The 17790-nt window shown below is 35.6% G+C and overlaps 3 protein-coding genes, 1 long non-coding RNA gene and 2 other non-coding genes across 7 annotated transcripts; 3 read left to right on the plus strand and 3 right to left on the minus strand.

The window, feature by feature from the left end:
• Window positions 1–1969: 1969 nt before the first annotated feature.
• Window positions 1970–4089, plus strand: LOC108810918 (probable protein phosphatase 2C 42). Its single transcript, XM_056989876.1, has 4 exons — window positions 1970–2451; window positions 2584–2957; window positions 3045–3281; window positions 3663–4089. The coding sequence occupies exons 1-4, from the start codon at window positions 2139–2141 to the stop codon at window positions 3885–3887; spliced, it is 1149 nt and encodes a 382-aa protein (XP_056845856.1). The 5' UTR covers window positions 1970–2138; the 3' UTR covers window positions 3888–4089.
• A 1047-nt stretch (window positions 4090–5136) lies between these two features.
• LOC130497324 (small nucleolar RNA snoR118) lies at window positions 5137–5230 on the minus strand. Its single transcript, XR_008936321.1, has one exon. It is a non-coding gene; the product is annotated as a small nucleolar RNA snoR118 (small nucleolar RNA).
• Window positions 5231–5293: 63 nt separating this feature from the next.
• On the minus strand, window positions 5294–5370 carry LOC130497270 (small nucleolar RNA R66). Its single transcript, XR_008936274.1, has one exon. It is a non-coding gene; the product is annotated as a small nucleolar RNA R66 (small nucleolar RNA).
• Window positions 5371–6338: 968 nt separating this feature from the next.
• LOC108809828 (transcription factor bHLH147-like) lies at window positions 6339–8051 on the plus strand. 2 transcript variants are annotated; one of them, XM_056988564.1, is made up of 2 exons: window positions 6339–7337; window positions 7769–8051. In XM_056988564.1, exons 1-2 carry the CDS (start codon window positions 6713–6715, stop codon window positions 7798–7800), a joined length of 657 nt encoding a protein of 218 aa, XP_056844544.1. In that variant the 5' UTR covers window positions 6339–6712; the 3' UTR covers window positions 7801–8051. The 2 variants fall into 2 exon arrangements, with proteins under 2 accessions (XP_056844544.1, XP_018437466.1); XM_018581964.2 differs by having other exon boundaries at window positions 6342–7337; window positions 7762–8051.
• Window positions 8052–8860: 809 nt separating this feature from the next.
• Window positions 8861–10541, plus strand: LOC130496382 (uncharacterized). The gene is made up of 2 exons (XR_008935485.1): window positions 8861–9353; window positions 9451–10541. It is a non-coding gene; the product is annotated as an uncharacterized LOC130496382 (long non-coding RNA).
• A 5947-nt stretch (window positions 10542–16488) lies between these two features.
• Window positions 16489–17790, minus strand: LOC130496528 (phylloplanin-like). Its single transcript, XM_056988643.1, has 2 exons — window positions 17469–17790; window positions 16489–16991 (listed from the first exon to the last, which is right to left on the minus strand). Exons 1-2 carry the CDS (start codon window positions 17698–17700, stop codon window positions 16690–16692), a joined length of 534 nt encoding a protein of 177 aa, XP_056844623.1. The 5' UTR covers window positions 17701–17790; the 3' UTR covers window positions 16489–16689.

Below are 17790 nucleotides of genomic sequence, written 5' to 3' on the forward strand. Positions count from 1 at the left end.
TTGAATTGTCAGATCTCCGGATTAACCGGTATAATCACAATTGGGTTGAATTTAAAAATACTGATTTAAATACAAAAATATTTTAAATACACACTCTTTAAAAATTACCAAAGTATTTGTTAAATTATTAGTAAAATTTTTCATCGTAAAATATCCTGCGCTTCAAAAGCGCGGGTCAAAATCTAGTATTATTTAAGCTAAATAACAGAAAAACAATTGATCTTTGCTGGACACTGTTTTCCTAACTTCACTGTCTTGCATTTTAATTTTTTCTATTTATAACTCGAATATCCGGCGAACCAACCGACTAGTCTTCTGAGATTTGTCCACTGGCACCAAAGAGATCCAGTCTTGTATTTTAGTTGGAGAAAAAAGTCACATGATTTTGATAACTACAAGGTTTGGATGCACAAAATGAGAATGGAGAAATTCAGAAAATGGATCTTGCAAGATTTAGCATGTTTTATCTCTCACTTTTCTTTTCTTTTTCCCTGTAAGATAATAGAATGGCTTTTTTTTTGGGCAACAGATAATAGAATGACTAAACCAAAGTTCAATACAGATATTCGAAATACAGCCGATACAATGCATAGGCCGAGACATCAAAAACGAAAAATAGAGGAGAGAAAATAGTAAAATGTCAGTAATGGACTTTTTCCTTGTCAAAGAGATCATAAGTCGGTCCACCATCCACCATCCTTCTCGGAATCTTGTATGCGCCTTTGTTGCATACAAAGACAGAAGACAGGAAAGATGACATGCGATTGCTAACCACCCTTTTGGCTGATTTTAAGCTTTAATGGTGTCTTCTTAAGTCGGGCTTAGCTCCTTTTACTTAATAATAACAAATTAATTAAACAGATGTTTCTGCAGAGAAATAATAAAAGATTAAGTTGTTAAAAAACAAAAGATTATATAAGTAGCTAACTTATACGTATGTGTGAATTAGGAGATTTTTAATACTATGCTCGTTTTTCTTACATAAACGGATAAACCTTACTATAATGGTCTACAGAAATAAAATAACTGTTACACGCTCCTTTTTTCTTTGACGATCTAATCACTAATTATTATTGCAACAGAGAAAGATGTAAAAACACATTTAATAGATATCTGCATTGTACTATCTAGAATATTTTTTCTTCGGCATGGATTGTGATATATATGCATTGAGATGAGTTTTCAATACAGTAGATACACTAAAATAATTTACAAGGAAGGATAGTGCACAACCATCTCATTCACAGTCTAGTAGTAGACTTGGACATAGCCAACATCTTGATTTAACACACACCGATGGTTGGGGAAAGCTAGGCCCCGCGTGGGAAAGCACTTATCCAGTAGTGGAAGTGAAAGATCTCGGAATGTATGGATGTATCGCTTGAAGGATCATATTTATAGAGAAAAGACTAATCTTTTATAGCTACTAAAACACATTGCATATAATTTTTTCCCAACTATTAAGTTAAAGATCAGTAGTAATAAGCAAGCAGGTGGATAATAACTCGAAAAGAAGATAATTCTTGAAAATATCAAAAACACAAGTAATTGAGTTTTTTTGTAAAAAAAAAAGACCATATGAATCTGTTACTGATAATAAAATTTGTAATAACATATTTACCAATTTTATAATAAATAATATTTTAAATGAAAACATGATACCGAACCTTCATTCAAATTCACTATTCAAAACTTTATGATACTGGTTTGGCTAATAGTGATATCCTTTTTTATGAGCCAACAAATTGTAATAGTGTAAAGATTAAATAAAATGGTTGAGACAGCTAAGGAAGATCGCTCTCTTCATCAGACAAAAAATTACAAGCGAGAATTTCTTTGTTCCTCTGCAACCGGACAAGACACGTCCCTCATCCCCCCCTCCCCTCCCTCCACTAACCTACGCCTTACTTAAGTCCTTATCCTACGCCTAACATCTTATCCTACGCATCTTCCCTTCCATTAAGATACCTAGGGTTCTCTCTCCTCTCCTCTCCCCCGATCTAATACCCATTTTCGTTCCTTCATCCCCAAAGCCCGCTCCTTTCCTCATCTAACCCTAAACGACTAGTAACCCACGTAGAGAGAGAGAGAGAGATAGAGAGAGATTCGCGGTGGTGGTGTTTTCCGAGAGATGTTGAATGTCAGGTTCATTGATGAATCTGTTGTCTCTCTGTTTCAAGCCGTTCGGGCAAACCTTCGATAGCTCAGAGTCCGGATCGGGCGGCGGCGGCGGAAACGGCGAAGGGAAAGACGGGCTGCTCTGGTTCCGCGATCTCGGCAAGTACCGCGGCGGAGAGTTCTCCATGGCCGTGATTCAGGCCAATCAGGTCCTCGAGGATCAGAGCCAGATCGAGTCCGGCAATTTCGGCACTTTCGTCGGCGTCTACGACGGTCACGGCGGCCCTGAAGCTGCTCGTTACGTCTGTGATAATCTCTTCAACCGCTTCCGAGGTTCGTTCTGTTTTGGTCAACAAAGTTGACTTTTTTTTATAAATCTGTTTAGGGTTTTGAATAAAGTTAGGTTCTTTAACTTAAAAGGGATCATTGGGCTGTTGCATTTGCTTAGGCTTTATGGTTATGCAGAGATATCAGCGGAGACTCAGGGAGTTGTGACGAGAGAGACTATAGAGAGAGCCTTCCACGCGACTGAAGAAGGCTTTGCTTCTATTGTCTCTGAGCTGTGGAGTACGATGCCTAATTTAGCAACTGTTGGGACTTGTTGTTTGGTTGGAGTGATTTATCAGAGTACTCTCTTCGTGGCGAGTCTTGGAGACTCGCGTGTTGTTCTCGGGAAGAAAAGTAACTGCGGTGGTGGTGGGCTCTCTGCTATTCAGCTTTCGAGTGAACACAATGCTAATAACGAGGATATTCGTTGGGAGCTTAAGGACTTGCATCCTGATGATCCGCAGGTCGTTGTGTTTAGACATGGTGTTTGGAGAGTTAAGGGCATCATCCAGGTCGGTACTTAAGTTTCTGCTGTTAGCTTTAGATATAACTAGGGATCCATGTGTTTTAACAATGGTTGTAGTTTTTGGTTTATATAGGTTTCGAGATCTATAGGAGATATGTACATGAAACGGCCAGAGTTTAACAGGGAACCGATCGCTCAGAAGTTCAGGCTTGCAGAGCCAATGAAGAGACCTTTGATGTCTGCAACACCAACCATACTCTCTCATCCGCTGCACCCTAATGACTCCTTCCTCATCTTTGCGTCTGATGGTCTTTGGGAACATTTGAGTAACGAGAAAGCAGTTGAGATCGTTCATAGCCATCCTCGCGCTGTAAGTTTCTATTTGCTGAATCGGTAGTAGTTTCTAACGTGACTTCTCTCTCTCAAACAAATTGTTGAATTGGTAGTTTGTTTACTCATAGAGTTATATTTGCTGAGGATTCTAACTTTTATGCTTCTTGATTGCATCCGGTTTGAAGTTCTGGTCTGGATAGGTTTCAGATAGGAGCTGAGACTTTAGTTTCCCAATAATTACTAGTCTCTTGATATAGAGTTGGTTTTGTAGGACTTTGTCTTCTTGTTACTTCTGGTATAGAATTTGATTTGTTGGACTGTGTCTCTTTGTGTTCTGGATATTAAATTGATTTGTTAGACTGTCTCCTTGTGTTCAGGATATAATCTGATTTGTTGGACTGTGTCTTTTTGTCTTCAGGGAAGTGCAAAGAGGCTGATAAAAGCGGCTCTTCAAGAGGCAGCGAGGAAAAGAGAGATGAGGTATTCAGATCTAAGGAAGATTGACAAGAAAGTGAGACGCCATTTTCATGATGACATCACGGTTATAGTAGTGTTCTTGAACCATGACCTCATCTCAAGAGGGCACACGAACACAACAACCCAAGACTCAGCACTCTCGGTCCGGAGTGCTCTTGAACACTGAGGAGGAAACATTAATTTACAAAATGTTTTTTTATTTTCATCTTCTTACTTGGTTGGTTTATATGACACTTCTTCTGCCTAGAAGGTAATAAAAAACACTGGGCAAATATCAAAAATGTGGAAACGGCATCAGTACGTAATGAGTTGTGTTGTATTAAGCGGGTATGTTTGGTTTCGTTTTCAAGTCTGCATAGTTCGTTCTCTTTCTGGTGACTACTACTACTTTTCTTGTTTTTCAGTCTATTCCGTTTCCTAGGAGAAAAAAACTGCATGTCGTTTTTCTTATATGTTTATCTCATCTGACAAGCATGTGACAGTATGTCTGTAAAATTGATACATTATTTTTATAACCTTACCGTATGTATCTTCTTACTTTGTCATCGAGAAAGATGATTCTTTTGTAGACAGGCCAGTGAAAATACGCTCTTCACTTCACCACTGGTGTTTCTTAAAATTTGTCTAGATACATTCCTAGTATGGGCATGTCTACGTTGTACGTAGACTTCTTTATTGGAAAAGTTATACCTTTGAAGGATGTAACTTGCTTCTTATTTTGGGGTCAACTGAAGGATGTAACTTGCTATTAACGCAAACCATTTCATTTTTAGTTTTCCATCTAATCTATTAAAATGTTCAAAACATTTATTATTTCTTGAAATGATGTTTAATTAATGTCCAAGTTGAGTCTGCTATTATATATTACATCTTAAAAATAAGTTTGGCATCAAGTTTTTGGTTGAGTAATTGTTGCTTTTCCCAGTGTATTTGTTTGCTTGGCTCCTTGTAGCCTTATTGTATCCATTAATGGAGTTGGAACTACTTTTAGTTTCAATCAAAATAATGAAAAAAGTACAACTTTATACATAGAATAACAATGTTTATGTCCAAAATTCCCTTGAACAATCTATAAAACATAGAGAATTTCGAATAGGCTGTCTACAAATTAGTTAAATAACTAACACTTATTTTTTTTTTATCACAAAACTAACATTTTTTTTTGTAACACAAAACTAACATTCGCAGTTTCTATTTATTTGAATCTTCGAATTTCATAGAAGGACTCGTTATGGGCTTTTCTGAACTGAAAATTTACCCTACGTAATGAGTAAATTGACAATTCAACTGTGTGGCGATATCCAAATAATTTAGAGGAAATTATAATGCCAATACGTATACAAGAAAACAATAAAGATTTCAGACAAGATGACTGAATGAAGATTTTACGAAACTTTTAAAAACAAAGATAAAGAAAATCAGATTAAGCTTTCTAGGCTGCGTTATCCATCAAAAGGAAGTTGACTGTCAAATCAACAACTCAGAGCCCAGTGCATATTCATCATCTTTTTTCTATCTTCAAAGTAAAATTACAATTGAAGTTCAGAAAAACACAAATCAAATAAAATTAGGATCCTCAGAGTAAAAATGCTTATAGCTTTTCATCAATAAAATAAATCAGGTCTCAAAGATTTCATGCCATCATAGGATCCTTTCAAAAGTTGAATGAAGATAAAAAGCTAAAGATTGAAAAAGATTTAGAACTATAGCACGAGCTTATTCGCTATGCCTGGTTTTTTACATAGGCGAAGCGACTCAACGCCCCTGCTTAAATCTATCGCCTCTACGATTCATCCGATAGATATTTAAAATTCTACAGGAAAATCAAATAGAGAGGCGAATCCAAGAATGTAACCAAAACATTTTTTTTAAGACGAAAATTAACAGCAAAAAATACACAAGCGAGCGAACAAGAGATCGAATGAATGATTAAAACTCTAGCCGGCAGTGTTTAGTATATATACATGTGGACTTTAGGAATTAGGGTTTTCTAGGACGTGAACTTCATATAAAATGGGTCAGATTAATAGGCCTTTTAATTTAGTATAGGCCTGACTTGAAGAAAGCCCATAACTTTGGACTCATTTGTGGGATGTCTTATTTCGCAGTAGGAAAGCGTATCCACAGTACAATACACACTTCTGTGGCATGCAGAGCCTCCAACAAAATTAACTTAAAGAGTGTTTGAAACATACTTCTCTTTCCAAAAGTCTGATCTCTATTGAAATAACCTCAGTGTTTTTAACCTTGAGAAATTATCGTATGGCGGCTTACCACCAACAATCTTACGAGAATTTAGTAGATTCAATTTGTACCGCCGCAGCAAACACCATAATTCAATTTCAAAAAGAACTCCAAAAGCATGAAAATTAAACATACCTTAAGGCTACAACACACACATAAAAAGAGGAAAAATGTGTGGTAAACAAGCCCCTCTAGACGCCTAAAGCTAAAATCACTTTTTTTAATATGGTTTAGGTTTGAGAGGCTCACACGTTCAATCATATAGTCTAGGTTTTGAGATAGAATGAGTTGATTAGGAACCAATAATTGTGAAACACTTTAAATCTCCACTGGTCAAAATGAAATTAATTGAGATATGAGGAGATAATTGACATATTGTAAACAAGAAAAGAGTTAGAATAACAATAATTTATTCACCAAAATAATTTAATATCATTTAGTACAGTATAAAAATGCGATTCATTGCTTTCCTTTGTTAAAAAATCGATTCGTGTTCCTCTCTTCGTACCCTTTCCTGACACCTCATCTCTCCCACCTCCTCCGCTCCGTTCCGTTCCGTTCCGTTCTTCAGTCTCCCCCGTTAAAAGGTAAAATTAATCAATAAACCACCTCTCGGTTATCGTCTTTCCGGTTTACTCCTCTCCTGATTTACGGTCCGAGTTTCTCTGATTCTGATCCGATCGGTCGAAGATTAGATCAAACCAAACCAAACCAAACCGATAGTCGCTGAGATTTGACCGGCGATTTATGAACTCCACGTCGAATCAGTTACTCCAGCCGACGACGAGCTCTCTCCGGAAACGGAAGACAAAATCGCCGCCGTCTGCACCTCCGTCTACCTCTCACTCTCCATCGACGAAATGGAGATCGGAGAAGCAGCAACAAATCTACACCACGAAGCTTGCACGTGCCCTAAGGGACCTCCGAGTCACTCAACCATCCTCCTCCTTCTCGCCTCCTCGCGATGACGGCAGAGCCGTGCGCGAAGTCGCCGACAGAGCCTTGGCGGTTACGGCGAGAGGCAAAACACGTTGGAGCCGGGCGATGATATCCAAAGCAGTGAAACTCAAACTCAGGAAACACAAACGGCGGAGACTCTCTAATCCGGTTACGTCCCCGGCAGTCACCACCGGGAGTCTCCGGTCAAAGACGGTTACTAGGGTTGAGGCTAAAGGTGTGGCGTCTGTGCAGAGGAAGGTGAGAGCGCTGAGCCGGTTAGTTCCCGGTTGCCGTAAACAGACGTTACCGGTGGTTCTGGAAGAGACGACGGATTATATAGCTGCCATGGAGATGCAGATTCGTACCATGACTGCTATTCTCTCCGCCGTCAGCTCTCCGACAGGTCATGAAGGGGGACAGACACATGTGCTTGGTTAGTTGGCCGAACTGTCTTTTTTTTTTAATTATTAAAAAAAAAAAACTGTTGCTCGTTATTCTTCGCTGTATTGTTTTCTGTTTGAATAGTAGTATTCAAGTTCATGTCGTGATGTATGTAGTGTAGCCTTTTATCTTTAATCTCTCTGTTACCAAGAACCACTGCCAGACAAAAGGGGAAAAGTGATTGAGCTCTGTAATAGGAGTAGATTTCAGTTTCTTGATAATCGTATCAAGATTGCTTCACATAATGACAAAATCGAATTCATGTTTTAGTGTTTGGTGAGTTAATGATATAGTTAAGCTTTGTTTTGCTAAGTTTGAAGTTAGAGGTTGGTGATTGGAATTGAATTCACTTTGTTTTGATCTGTTATGACACACTCATATGATTGTTTCTTCTTTTGTAAATGTTATGTTGTTAGATTTCAGATATGCGAAATGAGGTTAAAAAAAAAGTATAGAGAAGTTGAACACAATCTATCGGTAACATGGTTGATAAAGACAAGACATAAAGACATGACCATGATGATGACTCACATGCTCCGTTCTGAAAAGAGAAGTATTTAATCGACCACAGTGTATATATTTTCTGACCAGCTTGATTTTATTCTTTGTTTTTGGTCGGCCAAAAGGCACTGAATTTGGTGAAACTGTTGGTGTTTTTTGGATGAATAGTTGATAGCAAAATAAATAAATAAGCCAATTTATGAAACATTATGTTTTCTGACACATGTCATGTGGTTTTTGCATTATCTTCAACTTTCAATACTTTCCGACTGGGAGTAAAATAATATCAGAGTAAAAGTTATTTTCAGGAGTTACTCTAGGATTAAACCAATCAGACTAAAAATATATGACTTGATGCAGTGTAACCTTTTTTTTGCCTTTATATGAATTTCTAACGCAATTTTTTCTCTCTTTCCCGCGGAATAAAAGTTTACTCCAATACAATTTTTTCTTAACCATTTATTTTCCACCTATTTTAACTTTTATTCCACTCAGTTACACTAATTTTACCAATCACACCCCTTATACTTTTGTTGCACATGTGATGCATTCAGTTTGATAGGAAATGAAAATCGTTGATTAGATCTCTCCAGAAGTGAGGTAGTAGAACGATCATTTTAGCAGTATAGTCTGACAACAGAATAAAAATATAAAATCATTGAAGTACTTTACAAAATATTAACAAGACATAATTTTGATTTTTGAGTACTTTATTCTACAACTGTTACATTTTATTTACACATAAAGAGTAGTAATCATACTTTTTGTCAAGTAATAATCATACATATATTCTATAAATATTCAACTAAATTGAATATGTATGTATGTGTGTGTATATCTATATATATAAAGTTGACAAATCTGGCTGCTCCTGCGTCCACGTCCTTTTGGAGAGAGGGGGCTTTGTCGACACGTGTCAACCACTGAGCCGGTTGTGTTGTTCACGCGTTACTTTTCTTTTTGTTTTTACAATCACGCGCGTTCGGTTTGTAGAGTGTTTTACTCAGTCTGGGCTTCAGTTATATTTTAGTAGACTGGGCCCGGTTTATACATCTTGGCGTCCACATGTATTAGGTAGGGCTCTTCCTCCTCCTTGCGTCAGATTCTTCGCCGACGAGACCAGTCAGAGTAAACACGACGCCCTTTGCTAACTGTAACGTCTTGAAAATCCTTAAATCCGTCATTTATTTTGGGGTTTCCCTTCATTACTCCACAACTCATACATTAAGATTCGAGCTGTCTCTTCGTTTCCACTGTAACCTTCCGATTCTACACCGTCACCAAACTCTCTTGGGCTTTCTACTCACCCAATCTATATAAACAGATGGTTCATAGCTCTCCTCCTTCCACCGTAAGCAGAACTTTACGCAACAATGGCCAGCAACAGTTCCATTAATTTAGTGTATCTCTTCGAGATTCTTTTTTGTCGGAAGCTTGAAAGAGATCTCAAATGTCGGCAGCCTTTGCGATTATCGAGCACCAACGTTCAGAAGATTATGACCCAATCGTACATCTACTTGAATCTTCTCTATTTCATATATTGTTTTTTATTACTTTTCTCGATCTCTGTTCATTGACATAATTTACCTTGGTTATGGTTTCAGTGCACCTAAAACTTGATTTTTCTTCAAAGTGGAAGCTTTAGAACCACTGATTCTAGGTTGGCAGTGCGTGTTCTGATTCGTGTTCTGGTCATTTCGACAGATTTGGCTATTTGAGCAGAAATTAGGCCTAAAGGAAGAATTAATGTAAGGCATCATATTTTCTTCTGCGCTAGACATTTTCTAGCTACAAATCTGTTGGTAACAGAGGGACATAAGTATGAACTATGTAATTCTTGACTTAGTTGTCTTGGAAAATCGAGTTTGAATACATCAACACTATGACTAACTCTTTATTTCAGTTTTTAGAAAAGAATGGGTCAGTTACTCAATTTCATTGTCCTACGGTAGGACTCCTACCTTGCCAGGTCTGTCAAAAGTTTAAGGATTGATTGTTTCTGTTATCTGTTTTTATGTATTCTTTATACATTGTATGTTGACGTTTGAATCTAGAGGGAATATTGATCCTTCCGCATACAAAGATTCTTTGCTATACTAAGTCTAATCTGACTTTTGTTGGTTCCATAATATTGAAGTTACTTTTCATGTATTTTTCCAGGCATCACAGTTAATAGGATTACAGCTTCTTGAGACCTCTGGGAAAATTAAAAGTTAATAGATCTGTTTAAAAATGTTTGGATGGTTGTGATTGTTGTTTTGATAAGCGAAATTACCCAGATTACAGAAGACGAAACCAACAAGATGTTACTCACCAAGAAACTCTTTGAGAGCACACTTATCCATTTTTCTGAACAAGTATGATCTCTTGGCAGAAAAAGACGAACGAGTTCTCGAGTGATGCTGCGAGTGATTCCAAAATTTCTGTTATGTGGTTAGTCGTCACGGTTCCAAAAGCTGTACACCCACTTTGGTTGCTTGCATTCCGTAACTTCCGTTACATGGAAGTTAAGTGGGATTACTCTATCTTTACCAGGGAAAATGGTTGTTTCTTTGAGCAAGATTTGGACCCCAACCATGTTGAATCCTATCTCAAGGTTGATTCATATCTCAAGTTATGTAAATCAATTTGTCGAACCAATCCATCCTACTTTCGATTATGTAAATCATATTAATGATAATATAAGTTTTCACAATCTCTTCCTGGAGAAAATTTTAATCGTGAACCTTTTCTCTTTACTTCTTTTATGAGCTTCACAATATCAAAGATGGTATGTTTTTTTTAACACATCGAAGATGGTATGTTATTCCTCTTAACGGTTCATGGGACACACATATCTATGTAATCATTACCGTATTACCCGTCGAGGTGGATTCACTACGTTTCTAATTCCTACAGAGAAACCCAAAACTGTGACTCTGTCTGTCCAAACTAGCTTTAACTCTTGAATTCCACAAATAAGCTCCTAATTCAAAAGTATGTATCTTCTAAATCTTCGAAAGGACCGGGTGTGATTGTACTTATACTTGCGAAAAATGCCATCATAACTCTATAGGGGAACATAAAAACATGACTATTTTTTTCCATGCTCATGTAGTTTTAACATAATAATCAAGCATAAACTCATTCTTAAAATAGATTTTTCTTTTAATAATTTCGAAGTAAAGAGCTTGGCCTTTAAGAAGGTAAGAAGGTAAGAAGGTAAGAGGCATGACCTCCATTGTTGTAGCAGTTCAAGTGTATGTGTTTTCATAACTCCAATTCTTTTTCTTTGATTCTTAGTTAGTAATGACTGTCTTCAGAAAGTTATATAGAAAAATCTTTCTTATAACTATCCACACATTACTTTCCATCCCACTCCTCCAACGTTATAGATCAAATCTACAAGGATTATTACTTTCCACAGAACTCATCACTCCCTCCAACTAAATCATTATATTTTGTTTCAAATCTACAACTATAATGCAGTTATAGAAACAATGAAGTCATGTTAAACCCAGTCTATTTAACCAACTGATATTTGGTGAAAAGTGCAGGTCATACGTATCTATTGAGAGGCGACTATAGAAATGAAAAAAAAAAACTCAGTGGAAAATAGCATATTACACATCCATTTAGACATATTAAAAAGTGATGGATTTAAGTTACAATTCATTTGGTTCGTAAGCAGGACCTGGAGCATCTACAGTTGAGGAAAATGTGGGTCATCAGCCACCATGACTAACAGTACTTGAACTCAAGTAGTGAGATCACACGTATACTTATATCTTATAACAAATACAAAACATTAAGCTTAACAAATAACAAATACCATGCGCGATATGTCGATTGTTTAAAAACTGTGCACCCAGAAAACTATAAAAATAGACACAAATACTTTTCCTTAATTATAAGAAAAACAATATTAAATGAAAAAAATCATTAAATTAAATACAATGCAACATCAATATAAATAACGAAAATTGGTATGCTAAGTCACTAATCCATACACAATATAAAATATTACATATACTCTACATAAATATTAACAATCTACCCAAAAAAAAAGACAATTAATCACACACATTTTACTCAAAACACAAAGCCTCCTCTACTAATGGTCCTTATAACAAATGTAAGAAATAATCCTTAGAATCAATTACTAGAATTCAACATCGACAAAAGCTAACTCTATCACCCTTAGCCACCTTAGAACTTTGAACTACCACACAAAACCAAAGAATAATTTGAAAACTCTCTTTAAACAAGAAACTCTCAAAACAAACACATATATTTACATTATTTAACCTTCGGAACATCAAGTAGTTAAGTATAATTACTTTGGTGCCATTTTATCATCAACCTATCCTATTTTTATTGAATCAAACGATAAAACATATCATAATAGAGGATGAACAACTAACAAGTAGAACAAATAAACAAGTTGAATTCAATGAAATAATAGAACATCCGAATCCGGCGCGTAGCGCCGGAATATCCCTAGTCATTATTGTAAAGAATAGTTGGAATCTGTGTGTATTAGCCTTAACTATTGCATAGCTCGAGATAAACTTGCAAATAATAACTAAGTTTGGATTGAAATCTTAAATTGATGGTTATACGAGGGTATGGATAGCCATCTGTTCGTCGAAATAAAATCGATTTCCCATAAAAATAAAGAAAATAGCAAGAAAGAGGAGGGCACATGGATTAAGCCCATCGTAGACTCTTAGCTTTAAGCTGCTTTTGGTTAGCCTCTTTACTTTAAAAGTCAATAAAGATACTTATAGTTATTGGTCTTATTCCAATCACCTTTATTTGTCCACTATTCCAATCACTTAGAGTCTGAGATGCCCTTAGGGTCTGAGATGGAGGAAACTACAAAAGAGCGAAGAAACAAAGTTACAAAACGACTTTGACTATATAGTCATAGCAACTCCATTGGTTAAAACTCATGTTGAGGTTCTTTAACATTTTTAAAAATAAATATTTATAGTATCCATAAAATCAAAATAACAAAGCGTTTCACAATGGAGTTATAGCCAGAGAAGCAAGAAACAATATCCATGAAATCAAATGCGACAATGGTGAAGTAGTGGTGACCCAAGAGGGAAAAAATGAGGCTGAATGATACTCTAGCTTTTTAGCATCAAATGTAGATGGTTTTGAAGGTTGCTCTGTCTGTGGAAGAGATTGAAAATCTACTGGATTTCTATTGCAATGATACTCAGAAATCACAAAGGTTCTCTTTACTATGCCTTCAAATAAATCTCTGGTTTGTAAACCCAAAAAAAAAGGAGGCCTTGGGTTGAGACCCTTTAAAGGGAAAATATGGTATGTGGACAAGAGCTCATATGGAGGATCCTTGAGAAATCATCAGTATGGGGAAAATGGGTTCATTCAAATCTCAAACAATAAATCTTTCTTTATGGGAAGTGAAAGAAGGTGCAAATAGAGATTCATGGATATGGAGAAAAATCCTAAAACTCAGAGATGTAGCTAAGACTTTTCACAGAATGAAAGTAAAAGATGGAAAAGGCCCATCATTTTGGTACAATGTCTGGAATGATCTTGGTCGCCAACATGATTTATTGGGCAGAAGGGGACACATTGATTTGGGGATTGGGAATAGTGAAATTGTAGCTGAAGTGTTTAGAATTCACTGAAGGACAAGAAATGGAGTTGATATAGTAAACCAATTTGAGGAGGTAATAGAAAGCTGCAGAGCAAGTGCTGATCAGATCAGGCTAGATATCACAATATCAAAATGCAGAAAAGGTTTTAAACATCGTTTTAATACGGCAAAGACATGGAGTCTTATTCTTATCCGTACAGAGAAACAGAGCCGTCTCAAACTTTATTCGGACCCTGTTCAAATATTTTTAATACATTTTAATAATTAGAAATAATTTATATGCCTCTTTACATATCATTACTGTATAAAATAAATACAAAAATTTAGTTGTTTAATTTTCTTAAATATTCTAAATAATGATATTTTTCGAATTTTTGATGCAAAATTATCAATCGAATCAACTTGATCATTTAAAAATTTTAATGTAAAATCATCGACTAAATCACCAAGTTTGATATTTTAGCCATTTTTTCTAGCTTTTTCAGTTTTTCTGATGTTTATTATATCCACAATCAGAAGTTATAATCTATAAATATAAATAGTATAAAATATGGATAATGGTTAGACAAAAGCCCTGTTCGGAATCGCGCTAGGCGTTATCCGTGCGGCAACCCGAAGCCTAGCGAGTTGCTTAAAAATCGGGATAAACTCGGAGTATACGCGGGGAGTAATTTTTAGTAAATTTAAATCTAGAACATTCAAAAGATTCACCAAATACAAGTTAGATCATTTATTATAATTGCTGTTTCTTATTTTACATCTAATACAAACACACAAAAACTAATTTACTCACAAAAATCACAAAATACATGCTTTTAATCATGAGAAAGAACAAACAATAGCTAGGCTTGTATCTTCTAATCATATTCTTCTTTAGTGATCTGCAAAATATATAATCACTCTGGATTACTATCCATTCTATCATAACCTGAAACATCAATATATCAATTTACACTCGCTTCTAGATATGATGGTAAAGCATTATTGTTTGATTTAAAAAGAGAAGAATATAACGTTCTCAAATCGTTGGAACATTAAAGGTGTAAACTACATATTATTATTATAAACTTTAGGTATCAGATTTTATAAGAGGCAAAAATATTTTTATTTGCATTCTCCGCAATAGACACCTAAATATACTCAGCAAATGACACGTATAAATATATTCAGAAAACAAGATCTACAAATACAGCACTTCAACACTTAAAGAAAACTTTGTATAATTCAACACATTTTTCTCTAAACAAATTCGCTAAACACCTAAACTAATACCAACCTTCACTAATTAACTAAGAAATTCTCTACGCATATAAGAAGCTTCGCTAACAACCTCATGAAGCTTCGCAAACAACCTAAAGAAGCTTGGAACCATTTATTTGCTCTTGATTACTTTCGATTGATAAAAAAAATCACAGAACAGAGTTTATAGGTTATGACAGATACCAATTATGTTCTGTTGGAAGAGAAAGACACTTTTTTCAAATAACTCTGCGAGAGAATGGGCCACAAAAGTTGGGCCAACTTGGTATATCACGTAGAATCACGTTTTTAGGAATTCACATTTAGACGTAACTCGGGCGCGTTATGTAATTTTACGTTCTACTCGGCATAAAATCGCACTGCCGTAGAATGCCACCGGATTGGCCTTATACGCCACGGTCACCTCACGTATCACGTAAACGCGGCCGATTACGCGGCTAGGCGGCCGCGTTTTAGAACAGCGGACAAAAGTAGTAGACTCTGGCCTCTTTTTAAAAAAAAAAAAAGATGCAGACTCTTTTTTTTCTTATCGACAGAAAATGTAAGCTAGTTTTCTTTTCTCTGTGTTTGCAATCTATTTTGTAAAACAAACTAGTGAAAAAATATATCTTACTTTTCTATTTATAATTCACTTAATAATAATATTTTCCTAAACACAATCAAATTAGAATATTAACTTTCTATACTACCATTGAATATTAAAAGACACAGCAACAACTATTTTTTACTTTCCATAATATAGAGCTGATATAAATGCTAATTACTACTTAATTTATTGCATTTTAGTTGGTTATGTATAAAAAATAAAAAGTGTAATTTATATTTGTTGGTTAATAAAAACGAGAATTAAATTTAAAATATAGTTATTCTACTTTTTATAAATATAGGATTTTAAATTTATAAATATTACTAAAATAAAAATAAAACATTATGGATCCTCTAAAATTTTGGCCCTATTCAACCGTTCTAGTTGCACGTGCTAAAAAACGGTCCTGCAGAGAAACCTATATGTCACAATCGCCTATCCACCGGAGGAGTATGGCTTCCTCATGCTACACCAAAGTGTGCATTCATAACATGGATTGCGATTCACAATCGCCTATCCGCCGGAGGTAGAATGGACAAGTGGAATCAAAATTTCAACACCTCCTGTATCTTCTGCAAAGAATCACTAGAGTCACGTGATCACTTACTTTTCATATAATTTAAGAAAACAGTTAAATGTTTTGATTTATCTTTAGTTAACTACTGAACTTCTATAAAAAAAAAATTCTATAATAAGATTTTTCAAAAAAAAAAAAACTTCTATAATAAGTTTAAGAATCTAGGTGATAGTATCCCGATCAGCTGACGAAGAGGATGAGAAAAACAAAGAGTCTACAGGAGAGCCTCCATTTTTCTGACTAGCTCCCAAGAAACAATGTTCGACTTGCATGTGTTAAGCAATATTTATTAATTTAATTAAGAATAAAGAGTAAATTAATATAGAAACTGCGTTACTCTATTTTGTAAAAAAGAAAAAAACAACACTCAGTTTGAAATCGAGGGAGTATTTGTTAACCTAGGTGACTCTTACGACTCCAATGTTATCGTTCTTTACAAATTCATAAACGTAAGAATAATGTTTTTTTTTTTGCAAACATTTTTAAGAATAATGTTCAGGGAGTGGCTACGCATGGTTTAGGGTTCTAATACGGGTCAGGTCATGGAAAGCGGCTCTCTCTATACTTCAATAAAGGAAGTTTTTTTCATATTATTTTATCACATGTCGTTACAGCATTACAAATGCAAATTAAACGTGGGTAAAAGGAAGTTACAACAACAATACTTTGAAAGATAAAGACATACGCCTTAATTATTATGTAGACCTTATTCATGCGCATAGGCAAGCAAACATTATTGGTCATGACACAAAACGTAAAACAAACAGAAGGGAAACACACCGTACGTGATCAAACATAAAGCATACTTAACCGACGAGGCCAAAGGGATTTGGGACGACGCTAAAGAGACCTGGGACGAGGTCGAGGATGCTGAGACCGTTGCTGGAAGTGGCTCCGAGTAGAGCTAAAGGTGCCATGAGTAATCCACCGGCAGGAAGGCTGGCGTTGCAGCTGGTGAGAGGGGTCGTGACGATGATCCTACAACCGGAGTTGAGGAGTGTTGAAGGAGAAAAGATAGTGCCCATAGTAGGAAGCGAGAATACTCCATTAGCGTTCGTAGTCGTACTTGAAACATTTTGCCCAGCGCACTGGAGCACAATTCCCGCATCTGTTTGTTTATTTGCAGCATTAGATAATTAGCAAATGTGTATAGAACCAAATTTACAGTTAAATATTATCTCATGAACATGTATCCTTGTCCTTGTGTCCGTACATGTAGATGTTTTCGAGTCTTTTTTTTGTCAGCTATACATTTGAGTGTACAAAGATTTAGTACGGAAGATATATGAACAGTTACTAGATTCAATAGAATTCTCCTTATACATTTAATATTCATGGTTTTACATATATAAGTCTAGTTTTACAAACATGTAATGCCATATTTTCTAATATACGTTTAAATGATGGTAAACTTTTAAAAAAAAAAAAATTAAAATGATGGTAACTTATTCGTGAATATTATTTAACTCATGAATTATGAATAAAAGAAAAAACTGTTGAGTGTGTGTGTGATATATAAGTGTTACATAGTCAACATCAAATCCCGCTTTGATCGAAAGAAAAAGTATGAGAACAGAGAATTTACTAGGGAAAGGAGGAGGAACGGAAGTGACGTTATTGGTAGAGACGGTGCCAGTGACAGAGCACCTAAGAAGACCTTGGATATTAAAGATACTAGTAATACTGCCAAGAAGCCCGCCAAGAAGTCCGCCAAGACCACCAAGACCACCAAGCTGAGCATTAGCAATTGGAGACACCACAATGAGACACATCAAGATCAATGAGAAAGTTATGTTTTTGTTCCTGAGGATTGCCATGTTTTTAGGATTACAAAAGACAAATGTATTTCAAACTATAGAGCAGAGATGAGTAATTTATTTTCTTTGTTGTAACTGGTACTGGATGTG

This window comes from Raphanus sativus, chromosome 6, assembly GCF_000801105.2.
Source record: "Raphanus sativus cultivar WK10039 chromosome 6, ASM80110v3, whole genome shotgun sequence".
Taxonomy (NCBI): Eukaryota; Viridiplantae; Streptophyta; class Magnoliopsida; order Brassicales; family Brassicaceae; genus Raphanus; species Raphanus sativus.